General features: G+C 44.0%; 1 protein-coding gene across 2 annotated transcripts in view; it reads left to right on the top strand.

Annotated features, from left to right (window-relative positions):
• PLXND1 (plexin D1) overlaps nt 1–27892 on the top strand; it is a 129423-nt gene that overhangs the window by 90092 nt on the left and 11439 nt on the right. Inside the window, exons 22-33 of one of the 2 annotated variants that reach the window (XM_037904168.2) lie at nt 17–129; nt 1380–1487; nt 2464–2594; nt 3660–3858; nt 12831–12977; nt 14848–15004; nt 16421–16524; nt 18138–18201; nt 21218–21252; nt 23448–23552; nt 24391–24554; nt 26440–26587. In XM_037904168.2, coding sequence (XP_037760096.1) covers nt 17–129; nt 1380–1487; nt 2464–2594; nt 3660–3858; nt 12831–12977; nt 14848–15004; nt 16421–16524; nt 18138–18201; nt 21218–21252; nt 23448–23552; nt 24391–24554; nt 26440–26587 — 1475 coding nt within the window. Of the gene's footprint in view, nt 1–16; nt 130–1379; nt 1488–2463; nt 2595–3659; nt 3859–12830; nt 12978–14847; nt 15005–16420; nt 16525–18137; nt 18202–21217; nt 21253–23447; nt 23553–24390; nt 24555–26404; nt 26588–27892 lie in introns of those variants that run through there. The other variant, XM_037904169.2, reaches the window with a different exon arrangement.

Below are 27892 nucleotides of genomic sequence, written 5' to 3'. Positions count from 1 at the left end.
GGTTTCTTTGGATCAGGTTTTGCTGAGCTTCAGACTGACATGACAGACCTGACCAAGGAGTTAAACCGCAGCCAGGGGATCCCGTTCCTGGAGTACAAGCACTTTGTGACACGGACATTCTTCCCCAAAGTAAGACAGTCCCACATTTCATACACACCTAATCACTCAAATTCCTTCTCAACTAAATCATGGCTCTGTCTTCTCCCAGTAAAGGTTTACAGTACAACACAGTTATTCAGCTGCTATCATTTATTTCAGCCTTAATCATCATAAAAACCGTAGCCACAGCACCTCGGGCTATGAAACAGGGTCAGGCCTCGTCAGTACTTGGATGGGAGCCTTGCTTTGGTGAGACACTCCCCTCTGAGTCAATACTGAACCAGTGCACGAGCAGGGTGTGACTGGGTGCCGCCATGCTGCTGCAGGTGCTGTCTCTGAGATGAGAAGCAAAATCAAAGATCTCCTTAGCTGTGCGGTTTGAGACACCTCTACTGTGCCAGGTGCGACTAACTGAGCCCAGGCATGGTTTCACTCCCAGGGGAAGAGACTGAGGTGGTATCCCACTATCATTCCACCTGGGGAGGGTCCTCCAGAGGATGTGGAGAACTTGTTTCACTGAGATGCCCCTCAGGGCACAAGCAGATAGTGCTCACTGTCCTTAAAATTCCCTTGGCACTTTTTCACAGGTGGAAAAACAATATCCCCAGTGTCCTGGCCCAGTTCCAGTCTGCGTATCGAATTCCCCCCCTCCAGTTTCACACCAGACACGATGCAATCCTTACTTCCAGTCATCAGCTGCTTTGGAGTGTGCTGTGCACTGTTAAGTAGCTGCCATATTTCAGCCCAGAAGTAATTACATTTCTGTGGCGGAGAGTGAAATGATGATTTTTGTTTGCAATTTTTGCCAATTACTATTAATGTTTCTAAGATGTCCACCCCTGTGTGTACCTGGGCACTACACTCTTTAGGATGTAGGCTGCTATATGAATGTAAGATATTTCAGTATATTTCCATTCTACTTCAAAACTTAAGTTTAAACACCCCATAGTCCTCTACCCTGACTTATTCCCCTGTAATTCTTTCTCTACCAAGATTCTGTAGATGTCATATTAGTCTGTTCATAATCTCCTTATTGTAACAATCTTGTTCTGCTAAGACATCTGCCTACCCCTGACTTTTGTGGCGTCTGTTCGTTCACAAGGCTCTGGCCAAGTTTTTAAAGGCTCTGTTAAAGCATACCAAAGTGTTCCTTCCTGATGGGTGGCCTCACATCCCGATGACATTACTGTTCATGTCTCAAACAATGTTGCCGTCTCTGAGTGTGGTGAAGAATCCGATCTTGCTTACCCTTTTCTCCACATGGCTCTGTTTTATTGCAGTGTTCCTCGCTCTATGAGGAGCGTTACGTTCTGCCTTCCCAGCAGCTCAACTCACAGGTCGGGTGTCAGGTCCAAGAAACGCATCCCTTGCTGTCGGGAGAATGGAAAGTGAGTAGCCCAGAGATAAACAACTGCAATTCACTGTCACGAACCATAGTCTTATTTTTTTATATCAAAGCTAGTAAATAACAGATTTTTCGGTATGCTGGCAATTCCAGAAACGTTGGCAGGTGTTGGGGGCAAGGGGAATTTCAGGTCAAACTGAAAACAAATGTTTTTGAAATTTTCAGCTAATAGAAAAGTCAAGAAAAAAATTCATTTTGGGTCAAACAAAGTTTTGCTCAACTCAAAATGAAATGTTCTGTTTTGATTTTGAGCTTACTTTTACATTTTATAATTTAAAAAAAATAAAGTTAAAGGAAATTTTTAAACAAATAGTCATTTTGAATTAAAAAATCTAAATATTTTGTTTTGTAAATGTCAAACCAAAACCTTTCAAATTTTTCACAATTTGATTTTCATTGTTTTTCCAACCAAAACAATTCTGCAAAATCAGCCCGAATTCATTAAATGTTTTGGTGTCACCAGATTTGCATTTTTTGCCTCCCAAAAATTTTCACACAAGCTCAAGCTTACGTCCTTTTTTGTGATGCTTAAAAAGATGTTTGCATACGCCAAACAGCCAGAAAAACAAGGCGTGTCAGCTGATCAACCTTTGCTGATGATAGGAGACAAAAGCTGCTGAACTTCGGCTCTGTGGCTGCAGAATCACAGCTGACAAGATCATCCCTAGGCTTTCCTAATGGGAGGTTTGCCATATTTTCCCAATTTCAGTCTACAGTCTCTTTGTAAATGAGTTTGAGAGCGACTCCCGCAGGCCCAGATGTAAGTGCAGTTGCTGCACATTCCCCCACAGTCAATTCTTATCTAGATAAGAAACATACATCAGATGGGGTTCAGGGAGAGAGAATTCCAGCCGAGTGTTTTTACACTTGCCAGGCACTTCAGAATGTGTCAGATAAGATAAAGGTTGATAAAGCAATGGACTGTGGCTTCCTCACCGAAGTCCCCACTTTTTCTTTAGATTCCTGAAAATTGCAGGCCCAACATGGAAGAAGGAATCGCGTTATTCTCCACCCTGCTCAACAACAAGCACTTCCTCATCGTATTCGTCCATGCTCTCGAGCAACAGAAGGACTTTGCTGTTAGAGACAGGTAAGAACTTCCTGGGGCAAGGGCAGCATTGAAAGCATCATTGACAGCCAGCCGTGGAGTCTGAAGTCCTCCATGTACCCACAGAGTAGGTGTGCTACAGCAGTGCCTGCCTAACCCTGACCCAGGAGGAGCACTTCCAGGCTCAGAGGGAAGGTCAGGCTCCACGGTGTCCCTGGTTTATCTGCTGCGACTACCAGAGAGGGTGCCACTTAGTGACAGTTTTGGGATATGGACACCTGTCCTACCAAGAACTTAACAGAGATCAATGAACACATTTCACATAGGCCACTGCACACAGTTTTTTCCCACTGCTGACCTAGGCTAGACAGCCTGGGAGATTAAAGGTTCTGTAGCCTGTTGCCAAACCCAAAACCATCTGGTCTCTGTAGAGTTCCTTTCGTTTTGTTTGAAGGCTGAGCCACACGGGCTTATTGGCTGAATGTCAGAGTCTGAAGAATGTGCAGGAGAACCTCAGAGTTACGAACACCAGAGTTACAAACTGAGCAGTCAGCCACATACCTCATTTGGAACCAGAAGTACACAATAAGGCAGCAGCAGAATCTTAAAAAAAAAAAAAAAAAAAAGCAAATACAGTACAGTGCTGTGCTAAACATAAACTACTAAAAAAATAAAGGGAAAGCAGTATTTTTTTTCTACACAGTAAAGTTTCAAAGCTGTATTAAGTCAATGTTCAGTTGTAAACTTTTGAAAGAACTACCATTACATTTTGTTCAGCGTTACGAACATTTCAGAGTTACAAACAACCTCCATTCCCGAGGATTTCGTAACTCTGAAGTTCTGCTGTAAAACTGCACCGTTATACAGGGGAGCACCAAAAAGTACAGTGATTAGTTTTGTCTTGTATGATTTGCATCTCATACCACTAAAGAGTGGCATGATCCAATATGAGAACCAGTAGCACTGAAAGAGTTTGAAATGTCAACACACTTGAGAGGTGTCGTGAAAAAGTTCTGGTATATTGCCATGGCCTTGAATTCTTTTGATGCCAATTGACGTATTGTCATGTATAATCAAACCTAGGATCGTTTATAACTCTTCTTTCAGGTGTAACTTGGCCTCCTTGCTCACTATTGCATTACATGGAAAACTGGAGTACTACACTAGCATCATGAAGGACCTGTTGGTGGATCTCATAGATGCTTCAGCTTCCAAAAACCCTAAGCTTATGCTGAGGAGGACCGAGTCTGTGGTGGAAAAGATGCTCACCAATTGGATGTCCATCTGCATGTACAGCTTTCTCAGAGTAAGAGAAATAAGTATGGATGCTGTTCTAGCTATGAATAGACCACCTGAGTGTAATATGGGAGAGACAGGTCAGCTGGTGATCAAAGTGTCTACGAGTTTGGTTAAACCAAGTCATTGAGATGACTTCTTATAGCCTAGTCACTAGCAATGAGTGAAACTCAATAGACTCCAAAGTTCAGTTTGAACAGGCAGCCAAAAGTTCCACTGTTTCTCCACTTTTATCTCTGTCTCTGGGCTGGAAATCTCATGAGATCAAATTTTACCTTGAGCTTTCTGGTATGGCTTAGTTTTTCAGGGCCAGAATCACCAATGGAACAGTTTTTTCACCATACAGTGGGAAGGTGTGGAGCAAAGTCGTGAGGGAATAATTTTTTTAAAAAAAGCTAGTTTGCCAAAATGGCTTGAGTTTTTGACAGAAGTTCCAGTCAATTCTTATTTTCTTTGAGCCAGTTTGCACAGCCCCATCAATCACCCTTCGATGGTTCGGTGCCTCTTCGTTTTGAATGCAAGGGCACAGAGTACTGAGGAGAAGCCTGTAACGCATGAGGAGAAACATTTTTGAGTTGGTTGTTGATATTCTTAAGCCCAAAGTGTATTTGCCATTCTGAATCTGTCAAACAGAGCATGTCCTGAGAAGCAGGAGAGGATGTAGACTTGGATTTCCATCCCTGAAAGCGTTCTTCTCATCCTGTTGTTAAGGATCTATCCATTGTAATATAAAAGAACATAACTTCAATATCAGAACACACCAATGGTCCCTGTGCTCCATGTTCTGTCTTCAACACTTGACAATTCCTGATGCTTCAGCAGTGGGATTTTCAGAAGAACCGAGCAATAACCTAACTCTGATCACATAGAAGTAAATGGGAAAATGCCCATTGACTTCAGTGGGACTAGTTAGGCCAGTAACTAAGGATTTTTGAAAATCACACCCCAGATTTCCTCCAATTGTATAGTAATTATAATTACTGTGTTCACCATGGGATCAGTACTATAATATGCCCATGTGTACCATAATTTCTTTCAGTCCCAGCTGATGATCATTTTATGTCTTGAAGCTAGGGTTGCCAATCCTCCAGGATTGTCCTGGAGTCTCCAGGAATTAAAGATTAATCTTTAATTAAAGATTATGGCATGTGATGAAACCTCCAGGAATACATCCAACCTAAATTGGCAACCCTACCTGAAGCCAGAGGATTGATAGTCCACATACTTTTATTCTAGTTAGTATTACTAGCTCATATAATTGCAATCAGAAAAAGTACTAGAATTAATAGGGATGGCAGTGCATCAAGATGAGATTATTCCCCGGAAAATCTCTTCTGGTAGCCCAAGAAGTGGGAACACTAGGGACTCCCAACTAGAGAGGCACCAAAGCTGAGAAGGTTAAATCTAGCTCCAGATCTGAACTTCACCAAAATTCCGGGGTGTTTGGCTCTGAGATTTCGATTCAGATTTCATAATATTGATAATTGAGACCATTGTCATTCCTTGTTCATTTCCAAGAGGCTTCAACCCAAACTGCAAACTTGCTGAACTAATTTTTCTACAGTCTAATTTTTGCATCCACAGAAGAAACAGCCTTCTGCTTACACACTACATCTGTCCACGCAAATTGGGTCGATGGCTAACTACTGGATTTCCATATACAAATGCTGCCTGCTTGGACAAGTCAGGGATTTTGACCACACAAACTTTAGCCATGAAAAATTATGCCTGCAATTTTGTAGTTTGCTTTTGAAAACTTGTCCTAGATAGATTTCTAACATAGTTCAGTGTATTTAAAATACATTGTTGATGATGATCTCACATACTTGGATGTAAATCAGAAGTCATTCTACTGAAGTCAGTGAAGTTACACTGGTGTAATACTGGTGATTCAGACCCATAGTGTAGTTACCTATATTTTGAGTATCATCATCAATTGTGTATTATTTTAAATTAGAGAGAGACTCAAGGCACAGAATCAAAAGCTGTATCTGGACCAGATTTCAGGGTTTGTTGGGATATAGATCCAGGCCTATATCTGTGTATCAAAAAATTAAATATATACAGCACCTACTGGCCACTAGGAAATAATTTATGACAGCTCCTTCATTTGCTGAATTTTGGTCTCTTTTTTGTTCACGAAATCCCTGTGAACAGATTGCTCATTTCTCAGTTTTATTTGCCATTCAATGTTGTTTAATGACTTTTCCCCCATATTTCTTTACGCTGTAGCTTGCTATTCATAATTCAAGCTCATGCTTAGTTGTGGTCGGTCAAATAAATCAGATGGTATTGTTTCTGATCGCTGATGGATAAGCTCTTAGCTGATCCATTGGGTTATTGATGTGAATATCCACAGGAAGCAAATCCAACCTGTGCTCAGGCTATTAAAAGTCAATGGCACAAATGTTTGCAAAAAGTGAACACTAAAGGAGCAGAAAAAAGACCAAAATGAATTTGTTTAAAATGCCAATGAGTTTGAAAGACATAGCCAGGATGTGAAATATATCACAAATTTAAGGAAATTCGAACTATACCTGTGGTTGGTGATGGAAGTCCAGGAATTGTAAAGTGTAAAGATTTAGGTTTTTGGTTTTGTGCATATAGTTAAATCATATGCAAAAAGTTACTGATTGAAGACCACATGTGAAACTAAGAAAATGTGCCGTCATCTGATACAACCCAGAGCAACTGCCTAATTTCTGCTGGAAATGAGCATTGTGCAAGACAGCTTTCTCAGAAAAAAGCTGAGTTTCATCATACGGGACTTGGGTCTTGGATGGCTTATAAAGGGAATTAAAAGTGCTTGCGGTTCTTAAGAGGCTTGCAAGTTCCTACGTGTCCCGGTACAAATGTGAGAGAGCTACCAATTGACACCCGTATGAATTGAGACTACTGATCACACCTTCTGCTCATCAAATTGGACTGGAGGTTTGTCTTGAAGATAGGGCTTGGTCCACAGATCCAGCTCTTTGTAATAGGAGAGAGAGCCACAGATTGTGATTCATAGATGTTAATATAAAACATGAAGCTGGCTTGTAAATGGTTTATTCCTTCCATCTGCACCCTGGCTTTATCCCAATACAGAGGAAGATAAAAGACAGATGTTATCAATAGAAACTTATACTGAATGACGACTGTGATAGTGCTGTAACTGTGTGGAGCTCTGGGGCGTAGACCTGACCTGGTGGAGTTTGGGGAAAACCTGCAGATAGCAAGAAACTGAAGAGTGAGCTGCTTTGGTTGAAATGGGATGGTACCACCTCAGTAGCCATCCTTTAGCTGCAAAATAGCTCTTGGCTATTGGGCAGATGAAGAGGAAGAAAGGCTAGCAAGCCATTGATGCTATCAAGTCCCTTTACATGTACTGTTTAGCAATATAAATGTGACGGGTAGCTTCCATTGGCGTCAGCTGAATTTGTGGATGCTCAGCACATCTGAAAAACAGGCCAACCATCTAAGTAGTTATCACAGTTGCTGTAATTTTGTCTGTCTGGGTGATTAGCACCTAAGTGTGACATCTCATTAAAAATGTGGCCCCTCCAGCCACATAGTGCCCCTACCCCACACTGTGGCAGGGACTCTGAAGAGCACCAACTAGTGACCCACCAGAACAAATTTCTGCAACATCTGGGTGTCTTAACCAAGTACTGATTTAGCTTGAACCTATGAAATCTGACAGGGTCACCACCTCACTAGGCTAAAAACTGCAGGCCATGTTTTACGTTCCGGACCTGCTAGAGGTTTGGTCTAGTCTCAGCTATAATAACAATCAATATCTTGGCCCAGAAGATTTTCAAAGTGCCTAGTGATTTTAGATGCCTCCATTTTTGGATGCCCAACTTGAGATACCTTAAAGGGAGAGCACTCAGCACTTACTGAAAATCAAGCCGCTTTAAGGTGTCTCAAGTTGGGTGTCCAGAATCACTAGTCACTTTTGGGGAGCTTGGCCCTTAAAGTACCCACAAATACAGGATGTTCAAATGCTGCTTATTTAACTTTTCTTTTGAAGCCTCAGATATCACAGCCCACTTGACCACTGAAAAACAGGCATCCATGCCCTAGAACACTTAGAAAAAAAAACCTGTTTTGTGTCCTCCTCTCAATCACGGGGACACTGGCATTTAAGAAAGAGAAGGTGGTGCTGTGCTAGAGGTTTTTTTCTGTCTGCATCATGCAGTCTTGAGGCTGGTTTGAGGAGAGTATATGTTGGTGGTTCGGACGTTCTGTTCGCTTTATGTCTTTAAAGAATTTAATTCCTTGGTACCAGTGAGTTCAGTAACAAGTTTGGGCCTACTTGAGAGAGCTGACTTCCAGCATGAAAAGATGAAAAGTGTTCACTGTGCTACATAACACAAAAGGCTCTGTCATGAGAAGTAGACTGACCCTTTTGGTTTTCCCTCCTTTGGGACAGGCTAACGTAATTCACTTGTGGCTTTGTTCCACCGCTTGATTTATGTGGTGTGCCTGAAGCTATGAAAATAAAAGCAATTGTTCTACTTTTCACCACAGAGTGTTTCCCTCTTTCTGAAAAATAAACATTTGTGGTTACAGTGCAACACAGCCTTGTTCTACAGTGTCTTTCTACTCATCTCCTTCCCAGAATGCTTTGCAGTGGGAGACAGAAGTTAGAGGACAGTCAAAGGAAAACTGTGTGTTTCCTGCAGAGATGTGAAAAGAGAGAAGAGATGGGGAGATCTAGGGAGTCCATTTGAGGTGGCAGGAGTTCCCAGAGGAGAATGCTCCCACACCAGCCTAGGCCTGATTGTGGTAAAGGAAAGAGAGGAACCCAAAGCCAGACAAGTAGACTGTGCAGGGCAGGAATAAAGAGGGTCTCAGGATCAAATCCTGGCATAACTGAATGCAGATCTGCTGAAGTCAGGTGAATTTACACCAATGCTGACTTGGCCCAAAGTCTGAGATTTAAATTACCAGTGATAGACACACACCTCCATTGTGCACATAATGTCTGTGAAACAAATGTACTTCCCTTTACACAGCCGGTTTTTGGTAAAGAAATTTACCAGCCCCCTTGTAGCACTGGGCCATGAGACTTATGTGACGATGGGTCTGTTTTTAGTTCCTGAATTATACCCATTAATCACAATGTCTATTTGAAACAGCTGCTATGGAAGGCCCCTTACACTGTACAGCGCAAAAATTCCAACTGCTTGTGTTTTCCCTCATAAGTTAACATTACACGGTTTAAACATTTGTTTTATATTAATGTTCTGCCCAACAGCCCATCCATTTGAGTTGCAGCAAAGAAAGATTTGAGGAGCTATCTGCAAATGGAGAAGAGTCCCTTACAAAATTCAGAATGACCATAGTCACCAGTAGCCTAAGTTTAATGCAGCACCTCTGTAGTCAGTGGAATTATCATTATGATAAGGGGGAATTTGCCTTGGTAGATTCGGAAAATATGATGGCAAAATCTCAGGAGATTTGGAGTTTGGATGAGGGTCAGAGAAGTATCTAGAAGTTTGGATGTGTATGCAAAGCTTATCCAAATGATCTGAACTGACTGCAGAATTGAGCTGGAGATCTTAGGTGAAATTATCCATGTCAGTACTGCATACTTATGATTATACAGGAAATACTGAAAGAAGATCCTTTCCTGAGTGTTATTTCAGCACTTTGCTGTCTAGTCCCTGACAGACCCAGTAAGCATGGAGAGGACGTGAAAATGAAAGTTAATGGCACAGTAATTAGCTAGAAATGGACCTGAAATACAATGTTCAGATCTGGATCATAGAATCATAGAATATTAGGGTTGGAAGAGACCTCAGGAGGTCATCTAGTCCAATCCCCTGCTCAAAGCAGGACCAACACCAACTAAATCATCCCAGCCAGGGCTTTGTCAAGGCGGGCTTTAAAAACCTCTAAAGATGGAGATTCCACCACCTCCCTTGGTCCCGATCCCAGTTTCCCCAAAACCTGTGGGGATGGATGGATCTGGGTTTTGGTTCTCTCCATGACACAGATAGGGAGTCAGTCCAAAAGTGGAAATCCAAAACAACATGGGGTGTCTTTGGATCTGGGGTTTTGGTTTGGGTCCATCTCTAACATCCAGTATCCTCTGTCCTCATATGGCAAGCACTCGTTTAGCCTGAAACTTTGGTGGGAACTTCCTAGTACTGGGCACTTGGAATAAACAGGAGTTTTCCATTGTTCTGCTCAAGCATTTTGGACATGTCTGTAATATGTTCCCAGGAGGACATCTCTAATGACACATCAGCTCATTAATGCGGGAGTAACATGTGAATCCTGTCTGTGCTCTGAATCTTAATTTTTTTTCCAAGTCACTTTTGAAATCCAGGCATATAAAAACCAATCCCCATACATCATGCATGGAACAGTTCAAACGATGCCAGCCTTTACTGTGCTTTCTATTACTATAAAGTTATTTTGGTGCCAAGGTAATTTTAAGAACCCATAACACTGCAGTCAGAAATTTTAAAAAAAGTATAATTAAAATATATTCATAATGGGGAAGGGGAGAGAGAATGTGCTTTTTGAAAAAAAAAATCTATTTTTTCTCCTGAATCAGCACTGATCTTTGCTAGTTCAACTGCTTCCCCCAAACTAGCTGAGTCCAAAGGCAGTTTTTGACTCATTTCCAAACTGGTTTTCCCAACAATAGTCCAGGTTTCCAAGTTAGCCATTTTATCTTCAGTGCCTGCCTGCCAGCCTCCTTTTCCAATCTTTGAAATTTTCTGTCTGATTAATGTTTTTGCAGATTTCCACAACAAGTTTCTGGATTTTAAAACTGAAGAGCCAAACACAGAAATAGAATCTAACATGCTGAGCATTGTAATTTATTTCCTAGGTTATTACTCTTGGGTGTTAGACCATTATCCTTTATGCTACAGCAGAGTCTGATATACCCATTTCAATTATTTCTTGGGCCATTCTCTCTCCATGGTATGTTCATGTACACAAAAATTTACCACATGATCAGCTTCACTCAACACACTATAGTAGGTTGGAACCTAGTAGTAAATAGCTAATCTACCAGCAGAACTCTCAGACAATAAGCTTTTGCTGGCTTTGGAGGCAGCTTTATGGCTAAGGTGTAATTTAACTCTAGCTGAGGTTTTTGAAGAGTCTGAGAACTGGCAGGCCTTTCTTGCGTGATACGTGGATACAGATGAGCCTTAAACCAGATCGAACCACCTGTCCTAAACTTTGGACGGGGAGGAGGGTTTGAATCTGAACCAGGATCCAGATTCAGCTTTCATGATTGGCCCTTCTTTCTGTAATAGGCTGAATCCAAATCCAGGAATCAAGCACCTTCCAACCTTTCAGGGGATGGAGTTCAAATCCCAGATCTGAACTGAGCACCTGTGACCGTTCCCTACAAATAAATGATCACATGCTGTGTAAAACAGAGAAAGTCCTGATTCATCGTAGCAAGGCCAGCTTTAGGAGCACTGAATGCAATGAGGTTAATTTATAGGCACCCCAACTCCAAATCACATAGTGATGCAAGCAGGTGACATTTGCATGTTCCTGTCAAAACTCTCTCTCGGCCTCAATGTCATCCTCTTGCATGATGGCTATGAATTCTCCCTTTCATCAAAGTCATCTCCATGCCATCTGATTTTCACGTCTCTAATCAAGCCCTGCAACTTTTCCCAATCCTTAAAAGCACAACCAGTTCCTCCTAAACACCTTTCCCAGTGCACAGCCATGCATTCCTGCATGTGCCTTTGGGGTGACTAGCACATTACCCCATTCAGAAAGAATGTTACAGAAAGTTGTTAAACTTTCACAGCAGCCCCAAATAAACTTTCCAGTTGCATTAGAAATGTCACCCTTGGAAAATTAAATATACGCACCATGGCACAGATGGTGTGTGCCCACCTACACCCATACTGTAGTGTCATATCATCTACTGCACTGGACGCAGCAGAATCAGAACTGACATCAGACTAATTGCTTTAGCAATTATAAGGCATTTGGAATAGAAGACTCACCAAGCTTTAATTATGAAGCAGATTGAACAGGCTCTAGCATCTCATGGTTCAGAAATGTCAAAATAATCAGATATCAGTTGTCTTGGGTAGAGTTTCAGATGGCCGGGTTGTGCGTATATGTATGTCTGTGTGTGCATGTGTATATGTGATGCTCAGAAAAATATAAATGTGCAATAATTTACATTAGCTTCATTTGGAAGAACTAACAAATGAACATTAGGGTGAATGGGATGTACTGTAATGTAAATTTGTTAAGGAAATAGATAAGAGTTCTCTAGTGCATCTGTGTAGCTGGAGTGACTGGATCAGAAATGTTGCTGTAAATATGTTTAGATGAACGGAGTTGAGACTAGCAAGAAGGTTTTGCTACTGGTGGTTAGGACAGTACTGTAATGACCAGGGCTTCATTGTGGTAGGGACTGTATGAATGCATAGTGAAAGTGAGTCCCTGTCCCTGCTTATATTTGTGCTCAATGTTCTATATTGTACACTATCTATTTTAACAATATATTTTGAACCATATAAACATTGCATTCTAGTTATGAGACATAAAGCCGTGACCCATTTGTGGTAATTCATGATCCTATAGCACTTCTTTAGGAGTTAGTCAGCCTGATTCGGGCTATCACATCCTGCCTCTCTAAAATTCCCCCCATGTGACTTCAGTTGGGCGTGACGTCCTTCTTCACTTCCTATCCTAAACTGATGTGTTGTGTATTGTTGCCACGCCCTGTTACTGTGAGATGCTGAATGCCTTTAGCTCCCAAGAATTCAGTGGGAATTGAGGTTACTGAGCTCTTTCCAGGGATTTCTCAGCACCTGGCATGGATCACCCTTAAACAGCAGGCACTTCCAACTCCAGAGGTGTCTGGGACCTTGCAGGATGAAATCACTATGTTACCTGGTGCATCTGTGCAGACCCTGTCTTAAAGGACCACGTAGTTTGAAGGATTTACTTTAATTGATTCCTAGTTACCCACTTCCTTTCCTTTTCTTTCCCCAGGAGACAGTTGGGGAGCCCTTCTTCCTGTTGCTCTGTGCTATCAAACAGCAGATCAACAAGGGTTCCATTGATGCCATCACGGGAAAAGCCAGGTATACTCTCAATGAAGAATGGCTGCTGAGAGAGAACATTGAGGCAAAGCCAAGGGTGAGTGAGTCTTGAACCCCTCTCGTGATGCCATGTCAGGATTCTGCAAAAGCCTAAGATGCAATTAAAAATGTTTGCCCAAGAAAACTCTAGAGGCTGATGTTTAAAAAGAGATAGATGTGCAACTGTACTCGTAAAGTACGTGTGTAATGTTGCACCTCGCTTGCATGTGTCATTCCTTTGATCGCACAGTCAGGTCAGATTATTGGGCATGTAAATGATTCACCCTCCTCTACGAATGCTGTTACCCAGTTTGCACATGTAATTGTGATAATCGTGCATGTTAGACATGCAGTGGTGCAGGCACTTTTCATGTGCAATGGTGACCCTGACTGTTTCAAAAGCAGGCATGCAACAACCTAGACAAGGAACATATCGAACCTGGCTCTTGCAGAGTCCATCTGGTGGGCCCAGATCGGGGGTGATGCTAAACAGATAGATGATGTTCTCTGGCAGTCGGAGGGTTAAAGAACAAAGAGTGTCTCCTCTCTACAGTTTCTGGCAAATCAGTGACTTCAGTGCCAATGAGAAGTTGCTAGCTATAAAGTTGCAGGTCTAGTGTGAAAGCTTTTGTACTGGATGTTATAGGAATCCTGCTGAAAAGTAATCCTGTAAAATGCCTCTCAGGAATAAGTCAGACAAAAATGTATATCCAAAGAGACTTTGTTACCATCAGTCTGACAGAGAATGCAGTAGACAGGCCTATCCAGAGCCTGGCTCAAATTTTGCTTTTGATATCAGTGGGAGAAACCTGGAGCAGCTCCACTAAAATCAGTGAGGCTACTCCAGATGTACACCAGTGTGACTGAGAGCAGGTTTTGACCCTGTAGCCTTAGCTGCATCTCTGCAGATTCCTTTTACCAATTGACCTGTAATTCACTGGGCTCCTGTGAAAGTTCCAGCTGTAATTCTCAGGCGTGATTCTCAGGCTTGCTGTTAGCAGAGATGCAAAAACAACACCCATAAAAGTGTGGGTGCAAAATGGGAGGTGGTGCCGAAGCTCGTTTGGAATCAACCTGGTGGTGTTAGGGGGGTGAAGGGAGGCTGGAGCAATATTGACTGGAAAGTGGGATTTGAATTGGAATACTGGGTCAGCCCAGCTTGTGTTGGGAAGAGCGATGTGATTGGACACCCAGAACATGAGCCTCTGTTGCTCTTCTTTTGACTTCATTGGTAGCTTCACCAAAGAGAGGAGAACAGGATACGCTCCACACTGTCCTTTTCTCCAAGAGGATAGCCGTCACTTTTGCTGTCCTGTGATTGGCTGATGTGACCGTTTTCTCAATGTCATGCACAATGGGACAATTTACCCTTTCCATAAGGTAGCATAGTTTCATCGACTCCCATGTCACTGCCCCCACTTACCCCAGTACTAAACTTGGTCCAGCATCTGATACAACAAAACCTTTATGCAGCTGAGGGAGTCCATTCATAGCATTGCAGGAAGCCACAACAATGGGCACTGACTGTCTCCCTTGTCACCAGTCTCAGCAGAGGAGCCAAGGACATGAATGGGCCATGGAGACTGAACCCTCTCACCCTTAGAGGTGGTCCCTGTGGGGCAGGGCTAAGGCCCTTTAGCAGGGCAGAGTGGGGGAAGCTTGCATTGTTGCTCCTCATGCACCCCTAGCTCTGTGAATAAATAGGGGCCCTCAGTCTCCAGGGCTGTAAATCAGCATCTTTCACCAGCACTGAGACTCAAACAGAGGTTTTGTTCAGTGGGATTTCTAGCAGCACGATGCATGGAATGTACCAATAAAAACTGTACGTGCCCTGCAACCTTTTGGTGTCCTTGGGAATCAACAGCCCATTATGGATCATCCCCATCCATTACAGATCACCCCAACCCTAACTCTGCCTCTCCCCACAGAACCTCAATGTGTCTTTCCAAGGCTGCGGCATGGACTCCCTGAGTGTTCGAGTCATGGACACAGATACTCTAAGTCAAGTGAAAGAGAAGATCCTTGAAGCTTTTTGCAAGAATGTTCCGTACTCCCAGTGGCCAAGAGTAGAAGATGTTGACCTTGGTAAAGACTCTTTTCCCTTGAGAAATGCCACTCCTTATTTTAAGGGTGAAGGAGCTCACTGTGTACAGTATGGTGCCCACTGTCAGGGAGAGCAGCCATCCGCTCTTGGCATTGGCATTGGCCGGTTGGGTGGAGAGAGAGGGGGCATACCCAGAGGAAGTAGAGCCCGTTCCAGGGGAACAGTGATCCCTGGGAATGAGTCATAGGACCAGATTCCAGTTAGTTTGACTGATGTGTGAGGTGTTAGGACAGGAGAAGCTGGTGTTACGTACACAGCAAGTGGACAGGAGAAAAGCCTAGGACGTTGGAGAGGTACTTTAACTTGCACTTTCTTAAACCCTGCCCTCCTCTCTGCCCCTGTGTGTATTGCTCAGCCCAGCAGAGGTTGCCTTACTCTCAATTACGGACACTCGTATCTGCATACTGACGGACAACATTCATCACCTTACTGGCACTAGTCTGGGCATAGGCTCAGACATTTCCTTTATCTACCTGTGGGCCATCTCTTTTTCCAGGCTCCCTAACAATGAAAGGGAAAGTTAGAAAACAGCTGTGCCCTGTTCAGCTCTTTGTCAGTAGTTGGCCAAGGTGTTGCCTGGCGCTGTTCCCCATCCCAATTGACTTGGAATGGTGTGTGTGGCTGTAGGTGACATACTGAGCAAGTGCACTCAGTGAGGGGAGAATGGAGGAGGAGATTACATGGACATTGGAATTCAATGTCACAGGTAGCCACGAAGGGGTGACATTCACCATGGCCAAAGCCTCGCTAAACAATGCCCTTGCAGAAGGCAAGATGTGAACCAAGTAACAATCCTGCCCCTCACCCTGCTCACCACTAGTTGATGCCCCAGTTCATGTCTCCAGGTAACTCTGCAGAAGAGCGGGAACGCTATGCTTTTTGTCTGTTGGCTGATGCACACGGGCATTTGGGGCCCGGAATCTGGTAAAATGAAGCCCAGGCCCAGCAATCCATACTCTCTGCCCACACCACACAGCCCTCCCTCTTGTGTGCTGTCAGGAACGGGTCAGAGTACTGTGCGCAATGGAGAATTTATGCCGGATGGGGACTGACAGGGGTGCACACTTGCAGTGGCTCCGAGCACCTGGTGAGATGGTCAGAACCCTCTGTACCTCCCTCCGCACCATACAGTCCAGTGTGGACTCAGCCCCGGTTCACCCTCCTGCCCTAAACCAGGAAATTGCACTTTCCGCTTCTCAAGTTAATCCTGAAAGCTTTCCTATCGCAGGCCTGTGAGAGGCATCTGTGGTCCAGTCACATGGCACAGCAGAGACCCCAATACCTCCAAGCACCTGTTCTCTACATTAAACGTGGCATCTAAGCACACATTGCTCCAAGCCGAGGTACACGTGCCCTGCTCAGGCTGGCTTTGCATTAACTCCCTTGTTTGTATTTAGAATGGTTTGCCACAAGCACTGACAGCTACGTCCTGCGGGACCTTGATGACACGTCAGTGGTGGAGGATGGCAGAAAGAAGCTCAACACTTTAGCCCACTACAAGGTAAAACTGCAAGTGCTCACAGACGGACTTCCCTTCCTTCCAGCCAGTCTGTCCTCAGGGACATTCCCTTCCCAAGGAGGATTAACAGAGACAAGCAGGAAGGTTGCCATAGCTCCATGAGAGCTTCCGGGGAACAGACATCTGTCCTGGCAAGAAACTCATTAATATTGCAACACATTGAGATTAATTAAATGCTCTTCATGCAAAACAAGTTATTACTGACAACATAAAAGGCTCCTATTCCCAATGGCCACCATCCATGCTGATTAACATCATAGCACTCCCCTTCTCTGCTCCCGCTGAAATCTATGATAGAATTGTCATTGACTGTCCTGAAAGCAGGCTCTGGCCCACAAATGGGAGCTGTTTGTTTTTGTAACAGAGGGTTCCACTTAAAGTGACGCTGTCAAGGAGCAGAAGCATAAAATGTACGTTACATGTGATTTCACCAAAAATGGATCTGAACAAAGATGTTTTCTTGGCTCTTTTTTACTTTTAAAACTAAATGAAAACTGGAGTTTTTATTGGATTCTTGATTTCCACGTACCCCTGAAATGCTGGAAGCACAATCCACCCTGCACTGCAACACAGTGCATGGAAAACCAAAAGTGAAACATTATGATCACTGTTACTGTGGTAGCACCTACGAGCCCCATTCATGGACCAGGACCCCATTGTGCTCCATGCTGTACAAAAACAGAACAAAAAGACCGTCCCTGCCCCGAAGAGCTGACAATCGAAATTTGGTGGCATTCTTCCTTGGGAGCGAAAGCATCTAAATGTGAAAAGCCATTTTCTTTTCTTTTAAATAATCTGATGTGTTGTTACTTTAATACATAAATCGGAGGTGTCCATCACCATGGTGTCTGGAACCATTTATCTATCTTAGATACTTATGTGGCCTCCAATACCATAGTATTGGATCACATCACTGTCTTTAAGGTGTTTATTCAGCGAAGAAGGGACATACTATTATCCCCATTTTACAGATGGGAAACTGAGGCCCAGAGAGACCAAGTGATTTGCCCACAGTCACAGGAAGTCTGTGGCAGAGCAGAGAATTGGACCAAGTCCCAGGTTAGCACACTAACCATTGGACCATCCTTTCTCTCTTTTTTTAGAAATAACAGTAGTTCCCCCACGAGAGGAGCTTGCACCACACACACACACACACACACACACACAGCGCATTTCATTTCTTGCTTGGCATCAGTCAAATCCAGATGGTGTATTTCTTCACGCTCCTAGCAAAGGCCGTTTCCCCATCCATCTTCTCAGCCTGGAGAAAGAGATGAAGAATGGGCCTTGCCCTGGAAGTGGCAAGGCTCCTGTGTCATTAGTCACTAGTGCCCAGATGCTCAAAGGTATTTAGGTGCCTAACTCCCATTGATGTCATTGAAATATTGGGAGTTAGGCACCTAAATCTGGGGCTAATATCACAGCATTTTATTCCGCGAGGTGCAGTTGTCATCTTGAGCATGGCAGTTTGTTTGCTGCTCAGACACAGCTGCATCATGAGTACAAGGCTGCCCCAGCTACAGAGCTACCTCGCTTAGCTGTAATCCCGAGCATTCCTTGACATCCCTTACCTTTGTTCTTCTCGTCCTCCTCAGATTCCTGAAGGTGCCTCTCTGGCAATGAGTTTATCAGATAAGAAGGACACCACGCTAAGTCGAGGTAATTTGCTTTTCTCTCTCTTTCATAGTGATGGCACAGGTGACCTTTGTTTTTAGAGATGGGAAGTGGGATCAGGGTTGGCTCTGAGGAGGTGCAGAGAGCCTGCAGACTGCACATTTCAGACCTCTTGCTGAACAGATGAGTGTGGGGTTAACCTTTTCATGGCTAGCTAGAATATTGTGGTTCCCCTCATTCCTGGAGCACCATCCCCCAGAAATGCATCAAGCATTCAACCAGTGATGATAATCAACTTCAGCCTGTGACACGCTTCCTCTTTGCCTGGGAATGCTGTAAACACATGGGAAGCCCTCGTCAGTACACAGGGCAGATATTTCTGAGATGCCTGCAGCCCCAGTGCTGGGTGCCCTCAGTTTCAGCTTCATCTGTCTCTTTTCTGTAGTGCTGACCACATGGCAGGCTATCGAGCTGTGATCCTCACTGGGACCCAGAGCCTGAGGCAAAACTCAGTGGGAGTAAAAACTGAGGATTTGGCCCCACAGTCGTGGTGTGGTCTGAGCGTTGCTAGGCCGGGTGGCCTGGCGACTTCTGAGTGAGCCTCTGACAATGGAATAGACCAACAGGATCTCCAATTGTTCTTCTTCGAGTGCTTGCTCATGTCGATTCCATTGTGGGTGTGCACACGCCCATGTGCACAGCCGTCAGAGACTTTTGCCTCAGCGCTACCTGTAGGGCCGGCTGTGGCGCCCCCTGGAGTGCCGAGCTCATGGTGCGGTATATCAGTATCTCCAATTGTTTTTCCAGCTGGTGCTCTTTACCCAAGAAAGCTTATGCTCAAATAAATTTGTTAGTCTCTAAAGTGCCACAAGTCCTCCTTTTCTTTTTGCGGATACAGACTAACACGGCTGCTACTCTGAAACCATTCATGGCACTGTGGCAAATATATATAGAATGAGCAATCAGCTCTTAAACGCCCCCTCCTTTCCACTGGATTCTTTACTACTGAGATACAACAAGCCCCAGACGTCTTCAGCTGCTCACAGAACGCTTATGCTACAGGAACTTGTGTGGCTGAATCCTGCCCTTTATATATGAATGGTGCAGCACCCTCAGCCAGAATTGATGGCTGGACAAAGAGACAGAAAGACGGAGCAGAGACACTTAGTGCTCTATTGACTGCAGTGCATGACATTCTCTGTGTGGCGGCCAACAGTCTGGAGAAAAAAAAAAAGGAATCCAAAGAGCTGGGAGCAGTGTTGCTGCAGTATTTTGTAGAGCTGTGGGGGGCCAGGACCAGAGACTGCTGGGAATATAATACGTTGGTCACCAGGCTGGACAGCATGAGGTCATCTCCATCAGTGCTGCTGAATAGGCCCATTTGTCACTCTTTGTACTTGAATGGCTGCTGTTTAGTGTTGTGACAGCCCAGCTCCCAGTTTCTGCTGAATGCTTCACATCAGGCACAGGGGTGAAGAGCTTTTAGTTGGATGAGTAGTGTACGAGTGGTAGATCAAGGTTTTATGGTCAATCCTCATGTGTCACTCTGACATCCAGCGATGAAACTTCTAAACTTCTCATTCCAACACTAAGGGTTTTATAGGTCACTTGTAAAAAGGAAAAACAATTGATTTTGTGTCCTTTTGTGCTAAAGGCCCTTTTTAATCTGTGTTTATACAGCACCAAGCACAATGGGGTCCTGGTCCATGACTGGGGCTCCTAGGTGCTATGGTAATACAAATAATAATAATGTTATGTTGTTGTTATTATTATTATTATTTTATTGAAATGTGTGGGTGGAGGAGTGGGGAGGGTTCTGATTTCTTTCTTTTTTTAACCTTAAACATCTGGATTATCAAGTCTCCTCCTGTGTTTGCTCAAGGACTGTGTAGAGAACGGGGCCGGGCCCTGTCTATTCCTCAGTTTGAAGGTGTTTGAATCTTTCACAAAGAACCTTTTTTCTCCAGATGTTTGTTGGAGGTTCGCATTGAACAGGTGTTTACAAAAACAAAACAGAAAAGGAGGAGTTTGAAAATCTAATCAAAGATTGCTTCCCCTCTCAATTACGCAATGTCAATCTCTTTGAATGTCAGCATCTGTCTAGTTCTCAAGTGCTGCACAGAGTCATCCAGCAAAGGCAGGGTAGACAAGAATTTCATATGAAGAAAAAATCAGACATAAAGTTTTTAAAAGCTGCCAGTTTCTTTAGGCCTTCACACGTGGTAAAGAAGAAAAATGACACAGCTCCAATGTCATTTGCCTTTGAGATCACTTTTAAGCCACAAGAATTTTGAAGATCATTGCACTGCTTGGAGAGGGGAGGAAGTTTGTGTTGGATGGAGAGGAGGGTGGAGGAAAAGTGTTGCACTGCCATTCAAGAGCAAGTTCAAAGAGCAGCTGAAGCAACACACCTACCCAGAAATGCTGCCGCTCAGAGTGACACATTCGCAGAATAAATGGAGTAGATTCAGGATGGTGCCCCAGTCAAATGTGTCTTTGCAGAAATGTATGTCTTGCTGGGTCTTTCCCTGTAGCTACTGATCATCAGAGTCTGAAAGCAGAAGTCATTGCTTGCTAACAAACAGTTACAGCAGCTTTTGGGTGCCAGATTTAGTCAGCATATAGAAATCAGTTTCCTTTCTGAGACCGGGTGATAAGAGACTCTTTCTGAAATCCGAGTCAAACAGTATGTTGTCCAGTAATGATAAATGCTGAAGTACAGCCTAGACAAGGACAAACATAACTAGTGATCAGAGTGCAGGACTGGAACTTGGCAACTCACGAATTCTAATCCTGGCTCTGACACTGTCTTCAGGCAAGTCACTGTGCCTCTCTGCCTCAGTTTCCCCATCTGTCTAATGGGTTAAATACCAACTTCACAGAAACACTGTCAGGGTTAGCTAAAGTGGCTTGTACAGGAATCACTTAGTGTTGTCCTTGTTGCTCCTTCCCCAAAAAACAACACCCACACCCAAACGTTTTGACTAACTGATTCTGTATGAAGTTGTCTGAGGCACAACATAAGAAACTAAGCTGTTCTGTTTTTCTTTATTTTTTCCAGTGAAGGATTTGGATACCGAAAAATACTTTCATTTAGTAAGTATCCCATTCCAAAAGCCATCAAGGCTAATGACTCTCCCACTGTGTGTGGCCAAGGGTGTTTTTGTTGGGGGTTACTTCACCCATCTCCCACCTCCTCCCCATTTCCTTTGTAGAAAATGTCTATTTGGGAACTGGACCCTTTCGCCAAGAAATTGCCTCAGAACGGAGGTACTGATAACTTAAGGAAAAGGCAATGAATGCACACAAATCCCAACAGCAACTTCCCTGGAGCCCTGTCTTGTGGCTGGGAAAAGAATTACTTAGCTAGAGGAGTGTGGTGGGTGGGAAGGAGGCCTGGCCCGATGGAATTTGCAATGTACAATTGTTATGGAATGAGCCTGCCTTGCAGCAATGTATTAATGTGCACTTAAAGGGCACTAATGCTGTGCAGAGTTTTTTTGTCAAAGGCAAAGCTAGGAATGCTTTCCATATGTACAGTAAATGCAGGCGGATGCATTTGTCACCCAGCTAGCTTGTTGGCTGGTGATCAGACCTGCCCAGGGGGTTGGCTGAGCCCCCTGTGGTTACTGCTTTGTTTTTGTAATAAGGTAATACTTGAACATACGGTATGTTTGGCAGAGAGATTTCAGTTTTTATCTTAATCTTGATCATAGTCTCAAACATATTTCACCTTTCTGATGGCTGCCAACTAACAGATACAGGAAGAGCAAAACCCTGCTAGTCAGGGATGTTTCCAAAAAATGGAGTTCACTGCAAGCCTATCAACTTAATCTTTACAAGGAAGTAGTTTCTGCCATACAGAAAGATTCCAACCTTTTTATTCTGTTGATCAATCATGAATTGTTATAGCAAGAGATCTTCATCTGGCCTAAATCAGCATAGCTCTATTTATGTCGATGGAGCTGTTCCGATTGACACCAGCTAAAGATCTGGCCCAAAGAGTTACATCCCAAAGTAGGGGTAGGTAAGTTCCAATGGTATGAAACTCGATGGGAGAGGAGAATCATACTCAATGTGACTATACTATTATGATATTCCTGGTAACCTCTTCCCCCCACGGTATTTCTGCTTTTGGACCCATGTCATTTCCATGTACGTGATGAAAGAGGAGTGAACCTTCTTCAGCCTTGATTATGTTAACGTAACCCAGCTCCGTGGGGCTGAAGCACTATGTGTGACAGTGGCAGAGGAACCCCTTTACACTGCACTCAGTGAGATGCTGGCTCCCCATGATACCTCCCCGTCAGAGAGACCAACAGTGGGGTCGAGAGGCTGCATATAAGACAGCCTTACCAGCATGGAACATAAAACCTATCCTGCAATGGAAACAGAGCAGAGATCTGTGGCCTGCTCTAGATGCCCATTACCATTAGAGAGTTCAGACAACAGCATGGACTGAGCAGCAAGCTACGAGAGAAATGCCTGATTCCTAATCCCAGCTTTGCCACTGAGTCCCTGTGAAGCCTTGGGCAAGTCACTTAATACATAAATACTGTTACTCACCCATCTCAGTGAGGTAGTGATGATTTACAAGTTAATGTTTGGACAGCACTCTGAAAGTCTGAAGTGATGTATTCTTATAAGGGGGAAAGGGGCATTTCAAGCATCAGGAAATATTTTATGAACTTCACATCTTTCCAAATTAAAAAAATGTGCTCCAATAAAAAAAATACTAGGAGCACTGCAGGAAAAGAGAGAGAGGGTGAACGTGCACATAGAAAATAATCAGAAGAGGTACATCAGTGGCATGCTAGGGCACTGCCGGGGCACTAATTCAATGATCTGAGCAATGGAACATTTAGATTTTGTTTTTTGTTTTAAAGGTAGCAGAGGGTTTGTTAACAAATCAAACAAAGTTTTTGTGCTTTTTCCACATTTCAAGACAAGCTGCTTTTTCTGTGTAAGCCTGGCCTTGTGTTGCTGGTATCCCAAATTACAGTAGCACTGGGGGAATTCAAGAAGTGAAACAGACCAAAAACTTAAATGAAATTGATCGGTTCATTTTCATTGTCCAAGTTAAGAGAAATAGAACAAAAGGCACAAATAGCAAAAAGTCAGTTTGATCATTAAGTTTCTTTCAGTTTTAACTAATCTAATTGTGCGTTTGGCAGCACAGATAATGTTTTATTTACTGTGTAAATTGTGTGTTGGTAACATCCCTTTGTACTCAGTAAAAAGATGTCCCGAAGGCAGGAATCATGAGCATATTTTTTCTTGTATTGACTCAGGTTCTTCCAACTGATGAACTGATTGAACATAAGAAGTCCCATAGACAGAGCCATAGGAAAAAAGTCCTACCTGAGATCTACTTGACCAGGTTACTATCTACAAAGGTAAGAGAAGCTGGGGCAGGGTGAGAGTTTTGTATATGGGAAATAGGATATCTGTTGGTAGCTCTGTCATACAATGTGACTTGTTATTTTTAAGCAAGGTTACATTATGCCCTGAGTAGAGATGGGTGCTGTAGCATCCCTCGCTGTAGAGAAGAGATGGGACTCGGCCATACCGAATATAAGGAATTTGAAGCTGCTGGACATAAGCAGACCCTGTAGTTTTCTCTGACTTTCTAGCTGGTAGTCTGCCTAATGAAGCCACACGTTACCTCCCTGTGGCCTGGCCTGGCCTATACACTTAGGAAAGGGATGCGGACTACAACAGAGGCTCAAGACCCAAAATTAAGATTTGGGCACAGACTTCCCCAAAGTTTGGGGATGTTCAGATCAGAGGAGGGGGAAGAACATTGGTTCAATCTGGATTCAGTTTGGAACTTCCCTACACTCCAAGGGTGTTTGGATTCAGGGCTTGGGCTCAAGCCCATCTTTAATCCCAGTGTGATGTATAGCTGGACCAGAGATCATAAGAATGGCCAACAATCTCTAGTTTTCTATTTACTGTGCAGAACAATCACAGATGTGCTCTGAGATCCCAGCAGTAAGAAAAAGCAACCTCTATGCCAAAAGAAATTAGCTCCGAACTGGAGCTAATTATATCACCAGGCACAAAACTAACCTTTCTCTCTCCCATTTTGCATCCCCTCCCTTCCTCAATTTACTAAACTGGCAGCAAAGTCTCTTTCACTTGTGAAGAGCAAACCAATCCCCTCGGAATAGTAACTTTTCTTTAGTTGTTGCTGCTTCACCTTGGCCAATGCTATGTGCGCTTGTCCCCTAGGGCACGTTGCAGAAGTTCCTGGATGACCTATTCAAAGCCATTCTCTGTATGCGAGAGGACAAGCCGCCTGTGGCTATCAAGTATTTCTTTGACTTCCTGGAGGAGCAAGCGGAGAAAAGAGGAATCTCTGACCCTGACACTTTGCACATTTGGAAAACCAACAGGTCTGGAAGATGAGACCCATTATTTCCTTCCTTTCCAGCTCAGCAGGACAAGTAGATGCAAAGCCCCAGTGCCCTGAAATAATCATTAGAGTGATAATGCAGAGAGCTGGTAACGAATACAGGATTTAGAGTGCTTGGTGGGGCAGAGAACTGGGGCAGGGGCAGAAACAGAGAGCTGAGGGGTACAACTAAGGGACAGAGGAAAAAGGGGCAGAAAGGGGGACAGAAAAGCCGAGGGGCAAGTGGGGACAGAGAGCTAGCAATATTGCCAACCGCAGGTATTCAGAAATCCGGAGTCTGGCCCACAAAAAGTCATGAGATTGTTTTAAAAATCACGAGATTTTTGAAGCAATATATTTGGGTTCTTTTCATTTATCTTCTGACTTTTGAACCTTTCGGGGGTCACATTTTCAAGCTTCTCTCTGCAGCCATGAAGGCTAGAAAGTTACTGTTTTTTTAATAACCGCTGAGATGCTGGCATCTTCACATGACTCCAGGAGCTGGCACTTCAAGAAGAACACCATATATTGGGAGACAGATGGTAAAGTGGCAAGAGTTGGCATCACTGAGCAAGAAGAAAAGCAGAGAGCTGGGGCCAGATTACTAAGGAAGGCCGTGGAACACAGAAATGAGGAATGACCCAGAGGGCCAAGGCAGAGATAGGGAAGAAACTTGAAGGAGGTTCAGCCATCTTAATAGAAAAGGAGTGGCGAGAACTCGGGGGAAAGGAGAGAGGAAACTTGAAGGAGAGGCTCAGCACCTCTCAGATGAGAGGGGCAGTTGGCCTGAAGTTGCCACAATGGGACCAGCTGTTCCAGCCCCAGCTCATGGAAATTAAGAACATGCTTTGGGAGAGAAGATCAGTGGGTATGCAAATTAGCATAATAGGTTGGTTTAGGGTATGGAAATTTTATCTCCAGGTTTTTGATGCGCCAATACATAGGGCTGCTAATGGGCTACAGGGCTTCTCCCTTCTTGGCTGCTGGTTCTAATCCAGTCCAAGTTGGTTGTAAGCCAGAGTTGTTACCATCAGATGCTCGGAGTTCTGCTTCGTGGTCTCAGTACAACGCCTCGTGGGCAGGTCTCTCCATCCACATTGGCACTTGAGCTGGCAGGCTCAGCAGCAAAGCCAAGGAACGCATGAGCCACAGAACTGATCCATCTAGGCCGGGGAGGAGCAGGTGGAGAGAAGTTTGCACTGCTGCTGTCTGTGCTGTAGCCATTTCATGGCAAGTTGTGTTTGCAGGGCACAGTCACCAGTACTGAAATAGCTGCCACAAAGGTGTTCCAAACATCTGTGCTAGGAAGACAGGGTGAAAGCGACAAAAAAGAGCAAGACAGCAATGGCCTTCTGGATTTATGCCCTTGTAGAGAGAGAAAACGTAATGAAGGTCAGACACAAGGGATGTTTTCCAGGACTGTGCCTACCCATCAGGCCCTGGTTACATTCTGACACTGAGACGGATGGACAGGGATCAGCACCACTTGTAGGAAGTTAGTTCTAAATTTACAGGCAAAAGCACAGAGATCTTTCATGAACGATGCAAGGCTCAATGAATTACTCAAGGTGTAATGCAGCGATCATACCTAGGTAGGGATACTCATGCATACTCCATGCCTGATCCTCACACTTCACCCTAAGGGAAACTCCCCATCATCTGTGAAACACATTCCTGCCCCTTCTAGCCAAGGTGATGCACAGCAAGGGATGGTAACAACAATTAAATAATAACCTTGTCTCCATATTTTTCCCTTTTCTTTTTTTCTTGTGTTTTTTCTCCTCCATCACCCCGTCTGCTTTTTTCTTTCTTTTTCTCAAATCACTCTGGACTGATCTGGGAATGTCGAAGCTCATCCAGTCTGTTTCTGATGCTTTCCCATGCAGCCTACCTCTGAGGTTTTGGGTCAACATTCTGAAGAATCCCCAGTTTGTCTTTGACATCGACAAGACTGACCATATAGACGCCTGTCTCTCTGTCATAGCCCAGGCCTTCATCGATGCCTGTTCCATCTCCGACCTACAGCTGGGCAAGGTACAGATCTGCAGCTCCCACTAAGATGGATCTGTCCCTTCACCCCACTCTCTGCTCAGAGTTAGTCTTACAAGAATTGAGATTGGGTGATGGGAGTGCATGGTTGTAGGCATGTTAGAATGATAGGCAACATGGGAGCCAGAGTCTGGGAAGTTAAGGAAATTGAAGCCTAAATGGTGAATGAAATATTCTGGGTCCTTCATCAGTAGACCAGGTGGTGCGCTGCGCTGTATATTGTTCCCATTCTTAAAGGAAAACTTTATTGCTGAGCCCAATAGGATAAAAGCTCAAACTGAGAAACAGCCATCACCATGAGTACACAAAGAAATGGGATTATGACAGTATGTGTGTTAATTACAGCCGACATAATGGCTGATGGCAGCTATGGGGCTGAGAAGTGTAAGGATGGGCCCCATCAACCCTGGGGTGCTGACACTCCTGAATCTCAGGCAGTCTCCAATCCAAATCCCAGTTTTGCAAGTAGGCCCCATCTCCAGCTTTCTGTGACGCTCTGTCTGAGCGTCCCGTGCAGAGGCTATGCGCCAACTCCTGACCTGTATTAACAATAGTTTAAGAGTCAGAAGGAAAATTAGAATGCAACTTTAAATGGATGTGAGATTCTCATCTCAGTTACAACAGTTCAACTTCAGTGACTTCAACAGAGCTATTCCTGAATGACCCTGGGGAAAGAGAGGGAAGAATCAAGCCCTTAACACTGAAAACATTAAGGCAGGTTGAAAATTGGCTTGTGGCCTGTTCCATGTTGGGCAGCACAATGGAGACCTGGTCTATACTATGTTTTGCCAGATAAGCTTACGTCTGTTAGGAATGTGAAAAATCACCCCCCAAGAGACACAGCTATGGTGGCAAAAGCCCTGGTGGACATGCAATTATACTGACCAAAAAAAGTCCTTTTGGCAATATTGCCTATTCCATTCAGGGAACTGGTAGAAGCTATACTGAAAAAAAACCAGTATAAACTGGTCTCCACTAGCAGGGTTTGCTGGTATAGTTCTTTTTCTAGCATAGACAAGGCTTTAGTGAACTAAGCACAAGACTGGGAACCAGAAACTACTGCAATCTCATCCAAGCTCCACCACTGACTTTCTTTGAGGCCTTGGCCAAGTGACCTAGGCCCAGAACATCACAGGTATTTAGGCACCTAACTCCCACTGAAATCAATAGGTGTTAAGCACCGAAATAACTTGAGATTCTGGCCCTTGGTCATAAATTTTCAAAGTGTGTGCGCATGGGCACGGGGTAAAGGAGGCTGGGAGAGGCTAAGCCTTCCCAGACCTCTACTAA

This window comes from Chelonia mydas, chromosome 7 (genome assembly GCF_015237465.2).
Source record: "Chelonia mydas isolate rCheMyd1 chromosome 7, rCheMyd1.pri.v2, whole genome shotgun sequence".
NCBI classification, from domain to species: Eukaryota; Metazoa; Chordata; order Testudines; family Cheloniidae; genus Chelonia; species Chelonia mydas.
The sequence above is the reverse complement of the archived record's forward strand: the minus strand, read 5'-3'. Positions and strand labels throughout refer to the sequence as shown.